This window comes from Sorex araneus, chromosome 2 (genome assembly GCF_027595985.1).
Source record: "Sorex araneus isolate mSorAra2 chromosome 2, mSorAra2.pri, whole genome shotgun sequence".
NCBI lineage: Eukaryota > Metazoa > Chordata > Mammalia > Eulipotyphla > Soricidae > Sorex > Sorex araneus.
This window is the reverse complement of record NC_073303.1, coordinates 87,953,120-87,971,414: the sequence shown is the minus strand read 5'-3', so window position 1 is coordinate 87,971,414 and position 18,295 is coordinate 87,953,120. Positions and strand designations below refer to the sequence as shown.

Genomic DNA, 18,295 nt, shown 5'->3' with positions numbered 1-18,295 from the left:
CATTTCTTTCACTAGATCCTAAGTTTTCTAATGACCAGGATTTCTTTTTACCTTTACACCACCTGTAATGGGGCCGTTTCCCACCACAATCAATCAGAGACCACAATCAACCAGAAACTGACTCAGCAATTTAGTCAAAGAATTTATTGAGGCAAAAAGGTTCAGGGCTGAGGGTTGGCCAGCTGGGACTGCTCCCTGGGCTAGGAACCCCAAGGACTTCAGGTAGAGGTTTTAAAGCCTAACGCCCTCCTGCCTATGAGCCTGGGCGCACCCTGCCAGGTATGTTTCCACGGCCCTGAGCAAGCAAGTCGAGATAAAGAGGCCAAACGGAGCGGAGAGGTTATGCTGCCATGGAGTCGTCGATTGTCCACAGCTCCTGCAACAGTTCCTGTGACAAATTGCAACAAATTGCCCCAGACCAGTGCCCAGACCTTAATCTTTACTTGACTCCCTAACGGGGCTGGTTGCAGTCCAGGAGAGGAGTTAGAGCCCACCTGTTCCTTTTGATGTAGGCAGGCTAGGGAAGCCCTCCCAAGGCAATGGCAAAAGCCACCTTAGAGAAAACAGGAAAAGCAGGAACTAAACCCTGATAAGACCTTGAGCATCAACAGACCCTGAGGAGACCCCTCCCCATGGAGAAAATTCCTCCAATACCCTAACTATAGTGATTCAGCCCAAAGAAGACCATCACCACTCCCAACCTCCCTGGTAATCTCCTTAGCACCGGACTTTTACCTAGGAAGAAGCCCCACATGGGGGCAGGTTGGAGAAACCCTATAGAAGCCACCTTGAACAAAGGAAGGGTGTGCATATGCTACCCGAGGAGTTCATGTGCTGCTTGCGCCTATGTGGCCTAGCACATGTGTTGCCCGCATCTCCCTCTTGAGATGTATACTTTCATGCTTTCGTGTCTAATGCTAGGATGTGTGTGGGGGGGGGGGGGACTCTCTTCACCTTTGGAGAAGCCCGCATATTCTCTCTCTCTCTCTCTCTCTCTCACACACACACACACACACACACACACACATACAACCCCTCCAAAAACCCTCCAAATAAAATCCATTTAACTTCACTGCTTGTCTACTCCTGAAATTCCTTTCTGCGAGTGACACAAGAACCCAGGAACCCCAGGTCCTGGGTGACAGAGGCAGATGGGGAGAAAGCAACTTTCTCCTACCGACTTCACATACGTCAAAGTCACCCGTGGGCCCCACCGACAGCGCTTTGACCTCATTCAGGGATTAGAGTGCATCTGGCCCTTCCTTCTCATTCCGGCGTAAAAGTGGCTAGGCCAGAGAACACGGGAATTTGGGTCGTAGATGAATGGTGGTTTGAACAGTCGCTCGTGCAGATTTCAGAGACTACTCAACAACTCATGCTCTATTGAACAACGTCCAGCCAGAACTTGGGAGGGAAGATGCGGGCCCTTGGCGAAGACTAGCGGAGTAAGGCAGCAACGCGGAGAGCAAACAGCAGCAGGCGTGTTCTCTGAGTTGGAGCCGGCACCTGCAGGCTGCAGGCCAGCTCTGAGCGTGGCCGAAGGCATCTTCCAGGCTGTGCCGGCGGGAACACAGGCTCCAGCGCAGGTTTCTGGGCTAACAAACCCGCGGGCACAAGCCGGAAGAGGCGGGGCGCGCGCGGCACGTGCCCGGGAGGCGGCCCCGCCCCGTTCCGCAGTTGCCTAGCAACCGGCCCCGGAAGTGGCGGGAGGGGGGCGGGTCGGCGTGAGGCCGGGAGGGAAGAGCGGGTGGAAGATGGCGGAGGGCGGCGGCGGCGGCGGAGCTGAGCCGTGCGATCGCGAGAAGGGGTCTGCCGGCCCGCGGCCCCCCAGCGTGCGGGATCTGCAGGTGCGGCGAGCAGCCGAGGCGGGGGGCGCCGCGCGCAGGGCGCTGGCGGGCTCGCCCCGGCCGGAATGGTGAGCCCAGAGCGACGCGTTCGTGCCCCGGCGGGGCTGGAAGCAGCGCCCGCGCGTCGCCCGCACCCGCCTCCGCGCCGAGCCGGGAGCCCTGCACGGGGGGTGGGGGGGTGGGGGAGAGAGGTGGGGGTCGGGCGGTCGCCCGGCTGGTGCTGCCTTTGGGGGGCTTGATGCAGAAGAACGCTTTGCTCCGGCTGTGGAGAATTCCAAGATCCCTTAGAAAGTCCGTGTCCAGCGGGTAAGGCGGTCGCCTTGCTTGCAGTCGACCCGGGTTCGATCCCCGGCACCGCGTATTGCGCCCCCCACCCCACCCCCAGAAATGTCAGGAGTGATCTCTGAGCACTGGCAGGTGTGGTCATAAGCCCATAATAATAATCATCATCATTACATAAAAAATTATCATTACAATGAAGTAATAACGTGTCTCGTTAATGTTTGTCTTGGATGCTGGTTTCTGGCTGGATAGTTCCTTTTTCATCAGGTCATTTTTCTGTGTTTTTGTTTTGCTTTGTTTTGTTTCTTTTTGGGTCACACCTGGCATTGCACAGGGGTTACTCCTGGCTCATGCACTCAGGAATTACCCCTGGCAGTGCTCGAGGACCATATGGGATGCTGGGAATCGAACCTGGGTTGGCTGTGAGCAAGGCAAGTGCAGTACCGGCTGTGCTATTGCTCCAGCCCCGTTGTTTTGTTTTTAAATTTCTCTGTTACGGACCCACAACCTGGCTCTGCACTCAGGGATCCACTGGGGGAACCTTAGAAGGGTGCGGGGGACAGAACCCGGGTTGGCTGTAGGCGAGGCAGTCGCCCTACCTGCTGTACTAGCGCTCTAACCCCGTTTTTCTGTTTAAAGGGATGACCTCCAAGTACTCACCCTCTGGCCACACAACCTAGCTGCATAAGCCACCGCCTCATGAAGCATAAGAAGGAGGGAAACGATTTTGCAAATTAAATTTTATAAATAGTCGTAGGACGCTGATGTGTTAGCTACAGACAACTGTACCGGGTCCTGCTCTCTTCGATACTTAGGCTGCTTTTTCTTGTTTTAGACTTTTTCTTCTTTTCCTCCCATTAGAATCACTGATAATTTTTTTCATAAGTAAACATCAGTAAGGAGTTATAATTAAAAATAAATGACATGAAATTCACAAGTCTCAGTGGAAAAGTTTTATTTATATTTTATAAATATAAATTTGCACCTTCATTCCACTTTGTACCAACAACAAGAGAAAAGTGGTCATTACCAGTCATCTAGTGCACCACTGTACAGAAAGGTAACAGGACAGTAAGTCCACTGTTATTGTACACGGTTGAGTCACAAATTCTGAAAAAAAAAATGTTTTTTGCAGAAATACAATAAAATATAAATCTACAAAGCCTGACATTTTTTAGGTGAAATATTAATAAGTGCCGAAAGAAGCAGTTCCTAAAAGGAGGACTTTGGAGAATGGAGAAATCTGTGTGAGCTTAGGAGGCAAATTTCAGCTAGAATACAGTGGTATTAATATATTCTGTAGTGGCAAATAGAATCAGGAGATAAGAAACTATCATTCTGCCATACTTTTTCTATGGTAAACCATCAGCACTCAGAGACTATATGAAATATTGGAGGGAAATGATGTTTCTGATCAAATTCACACCAATTTGCATCATGGTCCTAGGAAATGGTAGTTGTAGACATTGAGAAACATCTTAATCTCTCTGAACTTTAGTGTCTAACTGTGAACTGGAGTGATTTTTGGTGTTAGAGATTTATTTATTTATTTACTTATTTTGCTTTTTGTGTCACATCTGGCGATGTTGCAGGGGCGGGGGGGGGGGGTGTTATTCCTGGCTTTGCACTCAGGAACACCCTCCTGGTGGTGCTCAAGGACCATATGGGATGCTGGGAATTGAACCCAGGCCAGCCACGTGCAAGGCAAACGCCCTACCCACTGTGCTATCACTCCAGTTAGAGGTTTAACAGTGTACATCAAGTGTCTGCACAATTCTCAGTACTTACTTAGCAAGTAGTTGTTGCCTTTACTATTAAAGGGGAAAATACTGTATCTTTCAATATTTAGGGTTTTTTTTTCACCATACAAGTAAAAACTGTCATTTAATATCCTTCGTCTAATTCAAATTCATTTTTTGATTTTATGTGAAAATAATAGTACTTTGGTTAATGTTTGTCTGATGCTAGGCAGATTTACAGACTTTTATCCAATGGACTAGTAATACATGTGGCTAGAAGTACTTTAGTGGATGTCACTAATTTAGGGCTTGCTTTATTTTCACTATCAACTAGCAGATAGGGTTTTGTATTATTTTTCAGCTTTTACTTTCTGCTAAGGTAGGTTGGTAGATAACTGATTTTTGTTAAATGGATAGGCTGTGGTTATAAAATACATTTAAATGTTAATCTTTTCTGAGTATTAATCTTTCTTTAGAATTTAATATAAATATAAACAAGTTACAGAGAAATCTGAAAACAATCAAAATGATGTTGTATGAAAAAATAGAGTATATATCAAAAGATTTAAAGACAGCCGGATAAAGTTCTTATTCCCAACTTGTTCTTGATGCTGATTTATTTTTTCTCGGATTATGTTGTTACTGTTTTATCTAGCCTTGCTTATCTTAAGATAAATGCTATTTTCAGTAAAGCTTCTTACTTTCCTAAAAGCTTATTCTGAGTGTTTACGGCAGTCTAGCGGGAAAGTGTGATGTATTGCTGACTGGAACTAGCGAAAGTCCCCGTAAGTACTTTTATCTTAACTGCCACTTAGTGTAGTGTCTGTCATTGTAAATCTGGAAGAATTTCCTCAGGTATCACTGGAGGGAAGGGTGAGTAATTATAGCTGGAGAGTCTGTCAGAACAGACTTGAAAAATCTGTGGCTGTCAAAGCCATAGTAAATCTTAGTTCCCTCTCCTGAGGTATGTTCAGGTGGCACCTTTAGGGGCAGGACTGTTAGTGACAATTCTAACCCTAAAATATCAGTGTCCATTAGTACTTCTCAACAATTTTCAGGAACTTTTTATCTTCTGGTGCTCCCGAGTCCATTTACATCCTGGGTTGTTTGCTTCTGTCCCAGTTTCCTTCAGAATAATATCGAAAGACAGATAGCTCTGTTCTTAAACGTGTATTTCCCTAGGTTGACTAGGGAGGAATGAGGAATAAGACTGCCAGATGATACTGATATTGTTATTTAGGTTTTAAAAATCTTCATTTTGCCTTCTGGCTAGTGACACAGAGAATTCCAGTGAGAATCTTTTGCTATATACTCCATTTCCCTGCTCTCAGTTACTTTGTCATTGGGTTTCTTTTCACATTCAAATTTTGGAGAAAAGATTACGCGTTCTTTATTATACACACTTTGTATAATTGAAGTATCTATATATTCTAGTTGGCTGACTTGTGTGATTACTCTCATTATCATTTGCAATGCTTAATACTGAAAAAAGGTTTTCATTTATTTGACTGAGTTTGTTGGTCTCTTGGTTTTAACCAGTGCAGAGGTATACTTTTTTTTTATTATTTTTATCATTTCCTCTTCTGTTGTTTGTGTTGTTGCTACGCCAAATAATATAAATTAAATTTCTCTATTATAATGTTTACTAAGAATTATTAATTATATACCAATATTTACTAGGACTTTTCAGGCATGTGGACTCCCTATTTTAATTACAATTTTCTTCATATTCCTATGTTGCTAACATATATCCCAGCTTCCATAAGAGTCAAAGCTATTGTTTGCTTTATTTCACAGGACAAAGCTATGTGATTGACAGTGTTTCGTCAAATTTCTTAAAGCAAAAAGCAAGAGACAGTGACTCTAGCAAATACAACCTCAGCTAATTCAACATGGCTTTGTTAGATACCAGTAACATACTATATGTGAAATAATTGGGGAAATTTAAAATATAAAATAGAGGGGGAATTAGAAAAGTATACAAGTAATGACAAGATATAATAAGTGTCAGTAATGGAGCTGACTGTGTTATGGGTATTTAGGAAATAAATAACTGCTTAGGTGCCAGAGAGCTAGCACAGACGTCAGGCTCACCCTGGTTCAGTTCCCCCTACGCCGTGGTCCTCTCTGAAGCATGGCAGGGTGGACTGCAGGTAATCCAGCACCTCAGCTCGGGGTCGAAGCAGCATCCTCAAGGCTCTCATGTCCAGCTGTTCATCAGGTTCCATGTTGCTCAGCCTCCTGGGTACACCCCACCCCCTCCACACCCCCACACAAAGAAGGACCATTTAGGGACCAACACTGGAAGGAGCTTTGTGAAAGACGGCCAGATGGTTGGTGGGCCTTTGAAATCCAGATAACATTTCTATTAATGGGACTGGGAAGAGCCTGCATAGGACTGACAAAATGTGCCAGAAAGAACTCCATAAAATGTTGTTTTGAAGGTTTTAAAGAGGGAAAGTTTCTGTGAACTGTGGGGCCACGTTCTCAATATCTGGCAGTGGCTCTTTTCCTGCTCTTTTATATATAAAAGAGAAGGTTTCTTGGTTGGTTTAGGGGAATTTGTAGGGTAAGAAAAGACCATACAGAAGAAAAGACCTCTTAGCGAAAAATAAACATTGATAGCCATTAAACTGGGCTTTTTAAGTTTTTGGGGGGTGGTGGTGGTGGTGGTGTTTGGGATACCCCTAAGAATATTGATTCAGTGCTTTTAGAGTGCAAAGTACTATCCATATAAACATTTATAAATGATACATAATAGAAATTTTAGGAAGATCATCATGTTCAAAATATTGAAGTTGGTATATGAGTGAGCAGTACTGAAAAAATATAGGAAGGGGAAGTAGTCTTGCCTTTTTTTTGTTTTGTTTTATGTATGCATATTCCTACCCCTCTTTCCCTATTAAGAAATAAAGCCCTGCAGGTAGTTTAATATTTGTTTCTAGAAATAGCTTTTTATCTATTGCTTATTTTTCCAAAGTGTTTCCTGTGGCCAGAGAGAAAGTACCCAGGCATTGCATATGGTCCCCTAAGCATCACCAGGAGTCACTGAGTACAGAACCAAAGAGAAGTCTTCAGCACAGCTGGGTGTGGCCCAGAAACCAAGAACAACAACAACAAAAGTTCTCAAGCTTTATGGTCCTGCTAGTTAGAATTTAAAAGTCACAAGGGCATTAAGGGAAATTTTTGAATTGCTCAAGGATGCTAAAAATAGCAACAGGGTTTCCTAAACCACACTTAGATGTTTTAGTAGCGTTTTTTGAATTTTGGTTTCAAAAACGGTGTCTTAATATTCATTTTGAAAATATCCAGTTACATATTATAATACTTTCTAATTGTTACATAAACCATATAAATACATGTGTGTGTGTATATATATACACATATACACACATATATATATATATACTTCATTGTTTTTCGGAAACTGAATTTTCCTGAACTATATATATTTCACGTGTACAATATTTAAATAGAATAATTTTTGAAATTATTTTTATCTGCTTGGTTTTGAAATCTGAAATGGCTAATGAAATAATTTCATAGTATTTAATGAGAGTGAACTGACATTGGTATGAAACATTGGAAAGAGCCTCTGAAGGGTTGGAGAGAGAATCCAAGGCTTAAGACATATGCAGCTAATCCTGGTTCCCCCGCACTCCATGGTCCCTGAACACCAGTGTTCGAGCCTGAACAAAGCGGAGGCGACTCTCTGGGTGGGTCTGGTTCAGATAACGTGGCGTCCTCAGACCCAGCATGGAACCACTGGCCCAGGTAGCCGGCCCAGGTAGCCAGCCCAGGAATCACCAGGAGGGGCCCCTGAGCAACACTTGGGAAGCTCCCCAAAAACTCATTACAGGTTCAAGTGTGGGATTTTGTGGGGGTGTTTCCCTCTGGTTTGAACTACACTATGCAGTGCTTGGGGCTGGTTCTGACCTGGTTGGTGCTCGGGGCTGAGTCCTGGTTGGTGCTTGGGGCTGAGTCCCAGGCTCCCGGCGTGTGCCCTCAGCCCCTGAGCTACCTCCCAGCCCAGTTGAAAATGCTGTTACCAAATACAGTTTTTAAAACTAGTGAATAGTTGAAAATCGTTAAATAAATGTTTTTAGCTTTAATTTATATTAGTGTATATGGCATTTTGGTTGGTTAGATGAGAGGGCCAGTGAGTCTTGTTTGGTTTGGGGGGACTGGGGGTGGCAAGTCGCATGCTGTGTTGAAGCAGCTTTCATTTCTCTTAGCTGTCCGCTCGCAGGTTAGCCTTTCACTCATAACTTCAAGTGTGTAAAAGAGTTTATTTCTTGTGCTACACTTTATAACACATCCTTTATTATATAGTTGGCCTTGGCAGAATTATATGAAGATGACATGAAACGTAAAGCTTCCAAATCTGAGCGACCTCAAACGTCAGTCTTCAAAAGCCCAAGAACACCTCACAGGTAAGCCTTGTTTGGTTTTGTCTCAGTGTGCTTTGTAAAAGCGTATCCCTTTGGGGCTGGAGCAATAGCACAGTGGGTAGGGTCTTTGCCTTGCACGCGGCTGACCCGGGTTCAATTCCCAGAATCTCATATGGTCCCCTGAGCACCGGCAGGGGTAATTCCTAAGTGCAGAGCCAAGAGTAGCCTCTGTGCATCGCTGGTTGTGACCCCAAAAGAAAAAAAAAAAGTGTCCCTTTTATAATCCACTAATTCTAAATTTTTTTGAATTTTTTTTATTGATTCACCGTAAGGTACAGTAACAAAGCTTTCATGTTTGAGTTTCGATCAGTCATCCAACACCCATCCCTTCACCAGTGCACATTCTCCACCACCAAAATCCCCAGTTTCCCTCCCGTCTCCCATTCCACATCTCCCCTGCCTGTGTGGCAGACAAATTGGGAAAAATTCTCTTTCTCTGCTTTAGTTACCTTCGATATTTCGAGACCAGATTCACCACCGCTCATACCTGCCAAAAAGACAATGCTAGACAGTGTGTGTTGTATGCAATATAATGTTGTGTAGCCACAAGAGCAGCTGCACACTCAGGAACTCTAAAGTTTTAATAATTAGGGTCTGAAGAGATCATTGCAGCAAGTTGCTCGGGTCTGAGGTGTGTGTCTAGATCCTGACCCTGTGGGAGCTTAAATGGATGGTGGCGGGGTGTTGCATCATCTCAGCGCCCTATGGGGGGTGGGGGAGGCCTGTCCCATGAGGCCTGGCGTTTGGCACCATGCCATTCACCTGGAGCTTATCGCTGACTTCTAGAAAATGACAGTCACTGGAGTTCCTAGGGGGTGGGCAGTGGGCGGAGGGTCGGCACCTACCCCCATCTGGAGCAGCCCAGCAGAAACAGCCTATTGCAAAGTCCAAGGCCATCTCTATCTCTGTAGCAAGTTGCTTGAGTCCGAGGTTCGTTTGTGTGTCCCAATTCCAAGTTATTTTAAGCAGCCTTTGGAGTTTGGGGCCAAGAGGGTGGACTCCAAGACAGCACTCGTCTCCTCGGTGCCTTTGCTCGCAGCCAGACAGGCTGACAGCTCAGCGCCCAGCTTGAGCTCTCCGGTCCCGGGTACCCGGGCCTCTCTGGGGCTGCCTTGGGCCTCAGGTGCTGCGCCCGCCCGTGCTTGGGGCTCAGGTGTTGGGAATTCAACCCAGATTTATTTGGCTTTTGTGTGTTTTAAAGTCCTTCTAGAGATCTCGCATGTGTCTTGTCCTCTACTCCGTAACTCCCAAGAACCTGCCCAGCCTTGGTTGAATGATGACCCGTCAAGTAAGAGATATCCTAACGAGGGCTTTCAGTATTCGCTATTGTTAAAATCCCTAAACTGCTGAACAGTGACAAACTTGGCTTCAGATTATAAAACTGGTACACAGACGGCGGAGGGAGTGACAGTCAGACCAGGGGTGACAGAAGAATACAGCTGGAGGCGCAATACCTTAAATGCCATAAAACAGTTAACACTGTTGTTACCATATCATCACCTGGATCATAATTGTAAAAAGTTAATAGTAAAATAAAATCTCTGAACTATTAAAAAAGATGAATGATCTTTTTTTTCCCCCTTTTTGCTAAGTATGATATTTTTCTAACACTAAATTTAGAGTGTCAAATTTTGACTTCAGTATTGAATACGGAACTGAATTCACGTGCCCCTGCAGCTAGTGATCTTGCTGCTTCGTCCTCGGGCCCTGCTCTGTGTGCTCTGGCTTGGGGTGCCGGCAGCAACTCCTTCTGTTGTTACTTCATACTATGCTTTGGAACAGAGAACAGCGCCTCTTTTCATGATGAGTTTTTGGGGAAGTTTAGATACAACAATGTTTATTTTATCATGACCGTTTAAGCCAGTATGGGTTTACTATCTGAAATTCTAGGCATATGGTTTTTTCCTTGGTTGTTAATTGTTTGTTTGGGGGACTGGCTGTGCTGAGGGCTAACTCCGGGCTGTGCGTTCAGGGGTCATTCTTAGCAGTTAGTTCTTGGGGGCATCAGAGGTGGTTCTGGGGAACAAAGCCAGGTGTGTTGTGTGCAAGACAAGCAACAACTTGCCTGCTGTACTACCTCTCCAAACCCATGGTCTATGCTGTTAATTACAAACATAGATACAGAATTTATAGAAAACCCGTCCAAAAGTAATCTGATGTCTTGGGGCTATGGCTGTGCAGGGGTCAGAGGAGCCATTGGTTTCGCCCTTTCTTTGCCCCTTATGGGGCACCTGGTCCTTTCTAGGCATCTGAGTCTGGGAGCTGAAGCACGAAAGGAGACCTGACCTGGGGGAGGAATTTCACATCTTTTCAGTGTGTGTGTGGGAGGGGGAGCTTCTTCGTTTAACCCTTTTTCTCTTATTGTCATGAAATTCTTGGTGTGTGGTGGGTGAGTGGGGTGCCACATCTGGCAGTGCTAGAGGCAGCTACTCCCAGCTCGGTACTGTGGGGTTTCTCCCAGTAGTGTTCCAGAAGATCCTACCCAGAAGCCTTTGCAAAGTGTGCACTGCCGCCATTTTTGCATCTCCCCAGCCCTCACTTGAAATTAATACGTTTTGAACAAAAGGACTCATTTTCATTTGGTACTGGGCCCCATAACTTTTGTAACCAGATTTAGATACAACTTTCTTGATAAGTCCAGGCTATTATCATTATGCTACGGGAATAGCAACAGCAGTACAACATAAAAATAGTGCAGAGAACAGAGTAAGGAGACAAAGAAGAAAACAGTCAGTAATCTAAGGAATGTGTCAACTTTTGGATTAGAGTGGTGTTTGTGAAATGGAGAAAGAAAGTGGGTGAAAACAATTTGGGATATTTTCAAAGAATTTATTGTAGAAACTTGATAACAAGGAATGTAGAGACTAAGAATGACAGAGAGATGGCCTAAACATTCTCAGTTTGGAATACTGGAAAAAAAATTTTTTTTTTTGAAAATTTATTTGTTGTTGAGATTTTTGTGGGAAGCAAGCTTAGTTTTACAGAAGTTAACTAGGTACTTTTGAATTCAGTGCTGAACGTAATGAAGTGCTAAAAAAATGTATTTGTGATTTAATACGTTTTTATTAAATCTGAAGCTTGGAGCCATAGTACAGCAAGTAGGACATTTGCCTTGCACACAGCTGACCTGGGTTTGATTTCTGACATCCTACATGGTCCCCCCAGCACTGCCAGGAATACGTCCTGAGTGTAGAGCCAGGAGTAACCCCTGAGTCTCGCTGGATGTGGCTCAAAAACCAAAACAAAACAAAAAAATATTTGAGAGGCTGTTTTCAGTATATTGGGCATAAGTTTTGATGGTCGGGTATATTCAAATAGAGAAGACTCAAGGATATAGGCCTTCTTAATGAGAGGAAAAAATGAATGGCTTATGAATCTAAGTTTAAAAGACTAAAACAAAAGAAAGAAATATTTACATGACCTTGCGGTGGGTAAAAATTTATCTTAAGGGCTGGAGCACGTGGGTTGTTTTCCTTGCATGCGGCCGGCCGGGGTTTAATTCCCAGCATCCCATATGGTCCCCCAAGCACCGCCAGGGGTAATTCCTGAGTGCATGAGCCAGGAGTAACCCCTGTGCATCGCTGGGTGTGACCCAAAAAGCAAAACAAACAAACAAACAAACAAAACAGTTATCTTAAATGGAAATTAAATGTTAACCATAAATGAGCTAATCAGTACTTTGCTGTGTCTGAGATTTAAGACGGGAAATGAAAGAACTGCAGAAGAGGCTGTAGTAGGAAACATTACCACTTGTTCTCCAGGTGTATTTTTTTAAAAAATGAATTAAGATTTCATAAGTCTTTTTTGCTTTTCTATCCTATGGAGAAAATCTTGAAAGTGACCTCAGTTTCTTGTCTTCAGTGCTTAGTAAATTTTACTCCTTTGTTTTGTCTTATCCACAACAAATCAAATGTGAATTTGCAACTGGATTGTAGGATGTAAATAGTTTATAATCATAAAAAAATTTTCAGTGCCCAGGATTAAACATAGGGGCACATATATACAAGACGAGTACTCTACTAGCTTTACCCCAAACATATTTCACTCAAGTCTAAATGCAAGTTGCTAAGCTTAGAACCTGAATCTCTGCAATATCCATGAAAATCTGTATGAGCTAAAATATAGTTACATTACTCTTTGTTTCCTTAATTCCATTTTTAAAATTAAGTATTTTTTTACAAGTTATGCAGGTTAGTCTTTAAATACGCTATTTCTAAAGATTATAGCTTTTTGTTTTAAAATAGTTTATATATTTTAAGTTTCTGTTCATGCAATTTAATGTTTAAAGGTTCTTTTCAAGTGAACACGAATACAGTGGATCACATAAAGTTCGACCCTCAACTGGGAATATTGTAAATGAACTTTTCAAAGAGGCAAAAGAACATGGTGCTGTTCCTCTGAGTGAAGCCACAAAAGGTGATGACGGTTCTAAGGTAACTGCTAAAATTTAAAGCTAAATCTGGTATTTATATATCTGTTCTTCGTAATTTTAATTATAGTTAGTACAAACATCTAACTACATATATTTATGTTCTGAATATTTGCCTCATTTTTATAAGATTAAGTTCTATTAAACGCTTAAAAGTTGAGGCGGTATGCAACCTCTGTATTTATTTTCAAATAATTACAGAATTATGGATTCCATAGGAATTTGTAATTAAAAAGCAGACAGAACCTGTCTGAATAAAACCTTTTGAATAAAAAGGGTTTTATTCAGTTTCTCTCATTACCCTTATGGATATTGATACAAATTAGCATTTTTCTCATGGCTTATGATTTCTTTTATTGGGGGGCAGTACCCACCAGTCCTCAGGATTGGGGGGGTTTCGGGTGGGGTGCAGGCAGGAACCATGTAGTGCCGAGGATCAAACATGCACTCAGCCCAGTGAGCCGACTGTCTGGGCCAGGCCTCGCCTTGTAAAATGCCTCCTTTTCACTTCTGTCCATTTTCTAAATGGATAATTTTAAAGTGTTTGATAGTTCTCTTTGACAGGCATATGGTTTGTATATTGTTTTCTCCTAGAATATATCTCTTCTCTATTTTTATAAATTACACGTAGTGTCTTACCTAAAAGCATTTCACCTAACCATGAGTTTCAGTATGTTTTTTCTACATTTATTGTGTTAAGTGTATATTGAGGTTTTCTGTTCTACTTAAGAATATCTTTTCCTCACCGTCATTTGTTAGAAAGGCTCTCTCTTCTCCATTTAATTGCTTTTGTGTCGTTTGAATTTCTTTTAAAAGCTTTATACAGCCCTTATAACTATTAGCTGACACCATGTTGGTGTTTTGTTTTGTTTTAATGTTGTGGTCTTCTGGTGCATAGTTGTTACATAATTAAAATTAGCATTTTCAACCTTGCTTCCCTTTTCAAAATCATCTGGGGATGTCAAGATTATTCTGCTCCCTAGAACAGGCAGGCAGAAGGTAACGGGGCACTGGGTAAGACCCTCAGACACATCAGTGCTTTATATATGCATATATGCCTGGACCACAGAACCAATAGAACTGAAAGTGTTGCATCTAAACTATAATAACCAAGTGCCTGGGAACTTATAATAACCAAGAGAGGGAAAACAGGAAGCATTGGAAGTTGACTGGTGACAGGCTTGGTGCTGAAAATTTGGGGGGGTTGTTTTGTTTTTTTGTTTTTTATTTGTTTGGGGGGGTCACATCTTGTGGTTCTCAGAGCTTACTCCTGGCTCTGTGCTCAGGGATCACTCCTGGCAGGACTCAGGGATCATTTGGAATCCTAGGGATTAAACCCAAATTGGCCACATGCAAGGCAAGCACCCTACCTGCTATACTGTCTCTGGCCGTATGGTGTTGAAACATTTTATGCCTGAAACTCAACTATGAATAACTATAAATTACAGTGCCTTAATTAAAAACTTAAAAATAAAGAAGGGTAGCATCTCAGTAATGTAATGTGTGTGTGTGTGTATGTGTGTGTGTCTGTGTATGTGTCTGTGTCTTATATAATAATGCATGTGTGTACATATGTGTGCACATGTATGTGTTGAAAATCATTTAGGGAAGTTTTCTTGACCTGTAGTTTGCATACCCAGTGTAGATAGACAGACATAGAAAAAAAGCTTGAAAACTGAGTTTGGGAAGATATCACTGGGATCAAGGTGCTTACCTTGCATTTGTTCCCTGACACAGTGTATGGTCTTTGTAGCACCATCAAGAGCACACCTTAAGCAGAACCAAAAACCCAGAGCAGGGCGAGTGTTGAAACCCTTAATCTGCTGCAGTGGTTATAACTACCAGAGGGGTGTCTGTCTTCACGTGTCAGAAGACTTTGGAAGCCAGAGCCAGCAGGATCCTGGGATGCCTTTGTCTGTGCCTCTCAGAGTTATGGCAGACATCCATTGCTAAGATCCTCCATGTTAAATGGAAGATAAATTTTAGTTTTCATTGTTACATATCCACTACTTGGAATTGTCTTTCAGACAGGTCTAAAATGATTCTGTCTCTTGTAGGTTTTCATAAGAAAAATTTGAGATTCATATACTTTTTTTGATAGAAAAGAAAACAGTATCATAACTGAAAGCTCAATTATGGCATAAATGGTGGTTTTAGAAAAGGAAGTACTTCTACTTGATAAGCTGCCCTATCTTGTGATTAGTATATAGCATATTAAAATTATGGTTGATTTGTTACAGTTGAATAAAAGTGTCTAAAATAGAATAGAGAGCTTTAGAATAGACCAGTATTCTCTTTAAAATTTCTGCCTTTATGAACTATTTTATGAAATGTAATTTAAGGTATTAAATTGTTTGTTACTATGACATCACAAAATATTAGTGGTTTTTTAAGATCTATTTATACTTGACAATGAGTTGATTTGTTTGAAACTGACATAAACAATCTCTTGCAAACCTTCCTCTAGCATGACATTTTAATAAAAATTGTGGTTAATCATAATCATTTTAAAATATCACATTATCATCTTGCTTGATAAGCTCTAGTGAATTCGTAGCTCATTTATTATATATTTAGTCATTTTCAGGTGGAGGTTACAGATTGGGCAACTCCTTTTGTAAGAGGTCTGAATATATCTATGGCGAAAATCAGCTGCAAGATGTAGGTACAGTAATCAACCCAAAAAATCATAAATATGTGTATACTTGTATACAATTTGATTTAAAATTAAAAACTTACTATCACTTTATTATGTTCTTAAAGCTTAAATAAAAAAGATAAGGCATAAGTATTTTTGCTTCAGTTTTTATATTTTATACCCTAGCACCCCATTCTTAGAGATACATAGCTATTTTGAAATACCTCATACTTAGAGATCAAGTTATCAAAATGAGTTTATGTGTATTTTATAACAGTTACTATAAACTCTTTAACTTTCACTTTTATAGAATGAACTGAATTGTGAACCTAGAAATATCTAACTTCATTTCTATTGCTTTTAGAAATTTTGGAATTATACTTTCATTTTAAACATGTATGGTTTAGCCTTGGTGGGAGAGAGTCACAAGAAATTTTGTCTTGCCTACTAGTGTGATATTTAAACTCTATAGCAGAGAAGAGTATGGCTAACAATGAAGAAGACAGGCACCTAAATGCTCTCTTGCCTTTGCTTTTTGAACTAGGCAGATAAATTATTTTCTGCCAAGGTCCAGCTCTGGAACCTTTGGTTTTTCTCCCATTTTCAGTTTTTTAAGTTAAATTATCTGCTAAGCAAATACACATGGTATATATATCTTTAACTGTGATCGTTAGCTATGAATAAAAAACAATTTAAACAGCTTCATATTTTAAATTAAATGATTCAATATGTTGTGAAGTGTAACATTTGAAACTTAATATTAATGCAAGTGCATTTTTTATTTCTTTTTCTGTTTTTCCTGTTCTCAAAAGGTTCAGATTTTGCTTAAACTCTGGAGCAATGGTTTCAGTTTAGATGATGGAGAATTGAGACCTTACAATGACCCAACTAATGCTCAATTTCTGGAATCTATTAAAAAAGGGTAAGATCCTAAAAGGGATACTGTTCGTAAGTCATCGCTGTTTGTAAGTCATTGCTTCTCAGCTTTGGGGGTAAGAGCACAGTAAATATTGATCCCTTGGGGTGGGGGGAGTGATGCTCCCAAGCAGTGCTCAGGGAGACCCCAATTCCCTTCCTGGCTGACCTAGTTGGCAGTTCAGTGTGAGGGCCTTGCAGTTCCAGGAATCACCTCTGCCACCCTGGCAGTGCTCAGTCCCTACAGGGCCATACCTGCTGTGCCACAGGTTCTTCAGGACCACACCTGCAGATGCTCAGGAGACCGTGTGGTACAAGGGATCGAACTGGGGTTGGCCGCATGCAGGGCATGCCTCAAAACCTCTGTTCTGGTCTTCTGGCCTGTGTTGGACCCTTTTAAACCTGATAAAGCAATATTCCCAATTTCCAGAAGCAGTATCTTAGTCTAACAAATCACTGAGTTGATTAGCATGTAGCTGCCCGTCCACTAAGCCACTGTCCTGCTTGCTGTTGACAGGGTGACTCCTATTGCATGTATGCCTGAGATTCAGCAACTTATAGTAGAAATCTTTTAATGTGGCATTACTGCTGGCAGAAGATTCCAAAAGGTTAGTTGGAAGCTATAATTTGTGCAAGTCAACCAGATACACAGAGCTCTAATCTAAAGAACATCCTAATTCCCCAACCCCTTTTATTAAAGCATAAGGAATCAAGTGATTTTTTTGCTATGATAATAAAAGTTTTTTATACATGCTTTCACTAGTTGACAATGCTGCCGTTCCTAAGTAGAAATAAAATTAAAGACTAAGTGATGAACTGGGAGCTTTAAGTAGCGGTGAAGGGATACGAGTAATAGACTGCATCCAGGAATTGAAGGTAGGGTTTTTCCAAACTGATGAAATATGTTTCAGGACAATGAGTAAAGTGAAATGCATTACAGTTGAGGTAATCTAGGACTTCTGAAAGATGTTTTAGGACGCTAATTTGTGTAAGTTTTGTAAATTTTGAAATTGAATTGTATAGAAGTAATACCAGGGTACCAACTAAAAGGCAAGAAATATAAGCAGTACACTGAAGTCATCGAGGAAGGGAGGACGGATCAGGGATGTGGCAGAGAAGTAGATGTTGCCTTGCGTATGTGGGGTCCTGGATTCAAATCCTGGCACTGCTATGCTAGGAGGTGGTATGTAGTGATGGTAAAAACGGGATACACTAATTAAATTCTAAGCTATTGGACTTGGAAATTGGCAGAATCACTTAGAAGAACTGGGAGTGACTTGGAAGTTTCTCATCTGAATATATTACTCTATAAATTCAAATGGTAGACTTCATCATATATTCATCAAAATGCAGATCAAAATTAATTTATTATTAAATAAAAATTATTTTGTAAGCTAATGTTTAATTATAGCTTTTTAATTGAGCCACACCATATCAAGTACAAGTTATGATCAAAACCAGACTTTATTTTTTTGAGCCACACTGGCAGTGCGAAGGGATGATTCCTGGCTCTGTGTTCAGGGGTCACTCCTGGCAGTGCTTAGGGAGCAATATGTGGTGCTGGGGATTGAGCCCTTGTCAGCCACATGAAAGGTAAGCACCTTACCACTGTGCAGCCCGTGCAGCTGCCAAAACCAGTCTTTGAAAAGACTTAAAATATATTAATTGCTAGGGGCTGGAACGATAGCCCAGCGGGGAGGGCGTTTGCCTTGCATGTGGCCGACCTGGGTTCAATTCCCAGCATCCCATATGGTCCCCTGAGCACCGCCAGGAGTAACCCCTGTGCATCACCAGGTGTGACCCAAAAAGCAAAAATAATAATAATAATAATTGCTGTCAGGTAGTGAAAGTCAACTACATAATCTTTGTTAAAATCATCTCCATTAAAAGGGACACGAAAAAAGCAATCCCATTCACAATCGTGCCCCAGAAAATCAAGTACCTCGGAATCAGCTTAACCAAGGATGTAAAAGACCTCTACAAAGAAAACTATG

General features: G+C 41.7%; 1 protein-coding gene across 3 annotated transcripts in view; it reads left to right on the top strand.

Moving 5' to 3' along the window:
• The first annotated feature begins 1,721 nt into the window (after positions 1 to 1,721).
• Positions 1,722 to 18,295, top strand: part of UBXN2B (UBX domain protein 2B) — a 28,782-nt gene continuing 12,208 nt past the window's right edge. The window contains exons 1-6 of one of the 3 annotated variants that reach the window (XM_055128164.1): positions 1,722 to 1,847; positions 8,201 to 8,301; positions 12,608 to 12,752; positions 15,326 to 15,409; positions 16,199 to 16,308; positions 16,819 to 16,909. In XM_055128164.1, the coding sequence (XP_054984139.1) occupies positions 1,755 to 1,847; positions 8,201 to 8,301; positions 12,608 to 12,752; positions 15,326 to 15,409; positions 16,199 to 16,308; positions 16,819 to 16,876 (591 nt within the window). In that variant the 5' untranslated portion in view covers positions 1,722 to 1,754 and the 3' untranslated portion in view covers positions 16,877 to 16,909. Of the gene's footprint in view, positions 1,916 to 8,200; positions 8,302 to 12,607; positions 12,753 to 15,325; positions 15,410 to 16,198; positions 16,309 to 16,818; positions 16,910 to 18,295 lie in introns of all 3 variants that reach the window. The other 2 variants (XM_004602438.2, XM_055128163.1) reach the window with 2 other exon arrangements.